We start from the raw sequence: 5,156 nt of genomic DNA on the forward strand, positions 1-5,156 counted from the left end.
GTGTTGAGTTGTATGAGTGTGATGATGATTATATGACTTGTTGCCAAGGAAGGCAACAAGGGTATGCTTAAGATGATATGATGTTATATATATGATAAATTTACAAATTTGTTTTGTTAATTGAATCATCAACTTTTTACAAAAGAATTGTGAATCAAAACTTGCTTTATGCTAAAATTGAACTACATATTTCCCTCCTTTGAATATATGCCTTACATGTAGCATGTTAGGATTGATATTGGCCTGCCAATACATTATTTTTAATAATGTACTAACTCTTGTTATACTGGAATATCCATCTTTGCAGGTTAAATGCTTAGATAAATTTGAATGGTGCCGGCTTCGACTGTTTCTTCTAGGACTTGATTCAATTAGGAGTTTATCCCTAGTCGGTTTGCTTGTGGTCTGGGTAGCTAAGCTTCCGCGAATCTCAGATTATTTGGCCTGTCGGCCTATGTGTATTTAAAGTTGATGTAATCTGAATTTTATTTGTCTTAGGTTTATTTGCTTTGTGTATTATTGCTTAAGATGAAAGTGTGGAGCTAGTGCGCATCTTGAGAACTAGCTTCACATGAGTATGGGTTTAGAACATTTGGAATGTCATAGAGTTTTAGCCATTTTTGTCAAGTCTCCTAAATGTGCAACACATCTGGTCACCGCCTTCGTATGGTTTGACGGACATATCTCAGGCTAAAGTTGACTGACATGGTAAAGTCCCAGCAATGTCTCTTATGTTCTTTACTCGAGGCTTCAGAATTTATATTATGCTTGCAAATTGATTTGATATGTTCAGTTCGATTAGCAAATATAATGTAAAGTCCAGGTGTCTTTCACAATTTCCAACTGATATAAATACATATATGCGGCGCCCTTTATATGAGGTGAGAATGCTTCCATATTTTCTATACCACGAACTTAACATATGGAAATTTTGCACTGTATATTTTTCTGGGAGGTAACTTCATACTCTCTCAAGCTCACATTTTATGTGTCCTTTCTTTAATTCTTTATACTGCATAGAAATTTCCACAAGGTAAACTAAAGTTGCTCAAAATAGATAGAACAGAATAAGTAGATAAACTTGACACACACACAACCGAATTATACCCATCAAAGGGCATCTAGTAAATAAAAGGGAGAATAGAACTGATGAGAGTCAATTGGAAAGGAAAAGACAATAAGAGCATCTCCAACAGCCCCCTTACTTCACTCTCCAAGCAAAATTTTAGCAATTTTAGATCAAAATCGTGCTCCAACAGCCTGGCCAGCCGGCTGGCTGGCCAAAATACTACTCGCGCCGGCCAACTTTGGCCGGCCAAAATAGCCTAGCCAAACGTGGGTCCCACGCCTTTTCCCCCTCCCATCCCATCCCGCACTCTCTCTCTGCCGCGATTCCTCCTCCGCTTCTCCACTGCCCAACGCGCCGGCACCTCTCCGCCAGCGCCGCCCCCTCCACCGTTGTCGTCCCCTATCAGGCCCACCTCCGTTCGCTGCAAAGGCCGCCGCGTCGTCGTCCGTTGCCGGCGCCCCGTTGTCTGCTGTCGAAACCGCCACCGGTTGCCCTCTGCTGCCGAGGACGCCTCGTCGTCGTCCGTTACCGACGCCGTCGTCGACGCTGCCGAGGTCGCCACTCAACGCCACCATCTTCGTCTCCTCCGCCGCTACCGCCTCCGCCGTCCGCCTCGCGCATGGGAATCGCCATCCGCCTCGCGCGCGCGGGGATCCGCCGCCGCCATCGCCATCCGCCTCGCGCGCGCGAGAAGCCTCCGCCGCTGTCGCCGTCCGCCTCACGCGCGTGAGGATCCGCCGCCGCCGCCTCAGCCGTCCGCCTCGCGCGCGGGGGGATCCGCCGCCGCCGTCGCCGTCCGCCTCGCGCACGAGAGGAGCCGCCGCCGCCGCCGCCTCCGCCGTCCGCCTCGCGCGCGCGGGGATCCGCCGCCGCCGTCGCCGTCCGCCTCACGCACGAGAGGAGCTGCCGCCGCCGTCCGCCTCGCGCGCGCGGGGATCCGCCGCCACCGTCGCCGTCCACCTCGCGCGCGCGAGGAGCCGCTGCCGCCATCACCTCCGCCGTCCGCCTCATGCGCGGGGGGATCCGCCGTCGCCGTTACCGTCCACCTCATGCGCGCGAGGAGCCACCGCTGCCATCGCCTCTGCCGTCCGCCTCGCGCGCGGGGGGTGGGGGGGGGTCCGCCGTCGCCGTCGCCGTCCACCTCGTGCGCGCGAGGAGCCGCCGCCGTCCGCCGCGCGCGCGGGGGGGGGGGGGGGGGGGGATCCGCTGCCGCTGTCGCCGTCCACCTCGCACGGGGATGGGTCGATGAGAAGGGAGAAGAGAAAGAGGAAGAGAAAGAAGAGGAAGAAGAAAGCAATAGAGGCTGACATGTGGGTCCTTTTGTCATTTTGGAGATGTAAATAGAGAGCCTGTTGGAGTCAACACCTAGATTGATTACCCAAATCAGATGGAGAGTTAGCTGTATGGGTATTTGGAGAATCGAATTTAGAGATGCTGTTGGAGATGCTCTAACATCTCACTAGACTAGCGGTTGTGGTTGGGAACAGAGGGAACAACACCTGAACTAAAGAACAAATATAGATGCAAAGAACGTTGACAACTACTCTATTTGTTTTATATTATTAGTTATTGGACTTATTTCTTAGTCAAAGTTCTTTAGGTTTGATCAAATTTTTAGAAAAAAATAACAACATTTACATTACCAAATTAGTTTCATTAAATTTTGTATTGAATATATTTTGATAATATGTTTGTTTAGTATTAAAAATGTTAGTATATTTTTCTATAAACTTGATCAAATTTAAAGGAGTTTGATAAAAAAAGTCAAATGTCTTATAATAATAAAAAAATCAAACGATTTATAATATGAAACCTACAGGAAAATGGAATTTCTCTGTGGTCATTTTTCTGTCGGCGATTCATATCAGTCCATTCACAGGTTAAAAATTTCTGACGGTAAAACCTATTTTCCTCTGTGGGTTTCATGCCTACAGGTAGCTGCTAAAGTCTGGTAGTGACGGTGAGTGGATGGCAGCGTGTTGGGTGAGGACTCACGACGTGGCAAGAAACACCTCCTGTTCAGATTTGTACGACCTTCTCTAGCATCTTCGAGCTTCCTTCCCTTGTCTCACTTTCCCCTTGTTTTATCTCCACATGGACAGACAACTCAACAGTGATGATGGTTCAACCAAGCAAACCAGAAAGAAATGCTGAACTGATAAACCAGACTAGTATCATCTGTGTGTATATCGCACGGTATAAAATAAAATTCGACAGATTAAAAGAAAAAAACTGTTAAAGGAAATCTAAAGAAACCGTTTTTATTATATATACCTACTTATTTTTTTTTCAGTTCTCTTGAATAGGTAATCAACGCCCAATAGAAAACTTGCAAAAGAAAAAAAATGCTGACGATGTGAGCGTAAGCGTACATACAAACGCTACAAGCGTGAAATCGTCATGTTAATTTGCATAATATAAGAAAAAAAAAACAAACCGGTTTCCAGGCAGGAAACAAACAAATAAAAAGCATTGCGCTTAGACATCAGAGATATACATGTCAGAATCCAGGGACGAGCATGGCAGAGAACCAGATCACCATGTCTTCAGCGAGCGGCGGCTCGCCGGTGTGCTTCGCTGCCACCCCTGGCTTGTTACCGTCGACGACGACGTAAACCCGGCAAAGCGGGCACGTCCGCCTGCATGAGAGGAGCCACCGGTCGACGCAGTCCCGGTGGAACGCATGCCGGCAGGGCAGACGCCTCGTCGCCTCGCCGACACGGATCCTGGAGAGACAGACGGAGCACTCCGTCAGGCCACCGCTGCCGCCGTCCTCGCTGGCTTGCCTCGCCTCCGACGGAATCTTGATGCACAGCATCTTGGAGATGTAGGAGAGGAGGTAGCTCATTGTGCAAACACATGCACCGAGCTGCAACAAAGGGCTACGGCCAGTGAGTAGTTGAGGGATATGTAATAATATCGATCGATCGATCGCTGTGGGTGTCGATCTCTTTTGGTCAGGGGTCAGGTGGTTTAGTTGCTTTGTTTGTACGAGTGGTTGCTACTATCGGAGTGTGTTGAGAGATCCCCATTGGAAGGTGCACCTACAAATAACTTTCGTTAGCACCAAGCTTAGATGAAAGCAAGCGATGTGTGTGCATACAAACAATGACGTACGAAAGAACATGTCGTTCTCAAGGAAGAAAAACAAAATTAGTAGGTGAAAGAACATTGGTAGTTGATTTGTTCATATCCATTGGTACGGAGCTTTATGGGAGGAGCATTTCTATCATCCTTAAGGTACAAACAGTTGAATCCATGTATTGATTTACAAGGGGCACGACAAGCAGTCACGATAGATCGCCCATGCCGCGAACGCCCTTTAATAGCTCTCTCGCTGGGAGGCCCCACCCCACTTCCTCTTCCTCGCTGTGGTGTTCTAGGAGAGAGGTTTGCTCTGGTCAAAAAAAAAAATACATGGAGGTACTGGTACCTCACAGTACCAAAACATTTTCAATCGTTAGATCTAGCTGGACAGGATGAGCTTTGTTAGATCCAACAATCGAAAATGATTTGGTACCGTGAGGTATCGGTATCTCGAGGTACTTTTTGTTGGACTGGAGCAAATCTCTCCAGGAGAACCTCAGCGTGAGCCGGTTGTATGACACCATCCATGGCAACGTGATTAAGTGATGAAGATCATAGCCCTCAACTCCGGCATGAGCGTCCACCTGCAAATCAGCTCCGCAACCATAGGGATTGGAACACTAGTACACAAAAGACTTTCCTAGTCGAGGAGCTCCTATTTTTCCAGACAGACCGTTTTCGCGTGCGTCTGTGAAAATCGGTCTCCCATTTTCGTGTGCGGACCCTTAAGAGACCCGCACGCAAAAATCGACTTTCGTAGGCGGGCCCCTAAACGGTCCGCATGTAAAAATAAGCCTATTTTCACATGCGGACCCTTAAGAGGCCCGCACGCAAAAATTGATTTTCGCGTGCGGGTGTCTTAAGTGGACCGCACGTGAAAATACCTCTGCATCTTTTCCCTCTCATTCACTTCAAACCTTTCACCCTTTCTCTTCCTTTTCCATTTTATTCTCCCTCAATCAGTCCTCTCTCTCTCCCTTTCCTCTCCTCGCCTCCCCAC

At 48.2% G+C, this 5,156-nt stretch overlaps 1 protein-coding gene across 1 annotated transcript; it reads right to left on the minus strand.

Moving 5' to 3' along the window:
• Positions 1-3,438: 3,438 nt before the first annotated feature.
• Positions 3,439-4,044, minus strand: LOC4335292 (receptor homology region, transmembrane domain- and RING domain-containing protein 6). The gene has a single exon (XM_015779612.3). It carries the CDS (start codon positions 3,915-3,917, stop codon positions 3,570-3,572), a length of 348 nt encoding a protein of 115 aa, XP_015635098.1. The 5' UTR covers positions 3,918-4,044; the 3' UTR covers positions 3,439-3,569.
• Between the last annotated feature and the right edge of the window lie 1,112 nt (positions 4,045-5,156).

This window comes from Oryza sativa, chromosome 4, assembly GCF_034140825.1.
Source record: "Oryza sativa Japonica Group chromosome 4, ASM3414082v1".
In the NCBI taxonomy this organism is placed as follows: domain Eukaryota; kingdom Viridiplantae; phylum Streptophyta; class Magnoliopsida; order Poales; family Poaceae; genus Oryza; species Oryza sativa.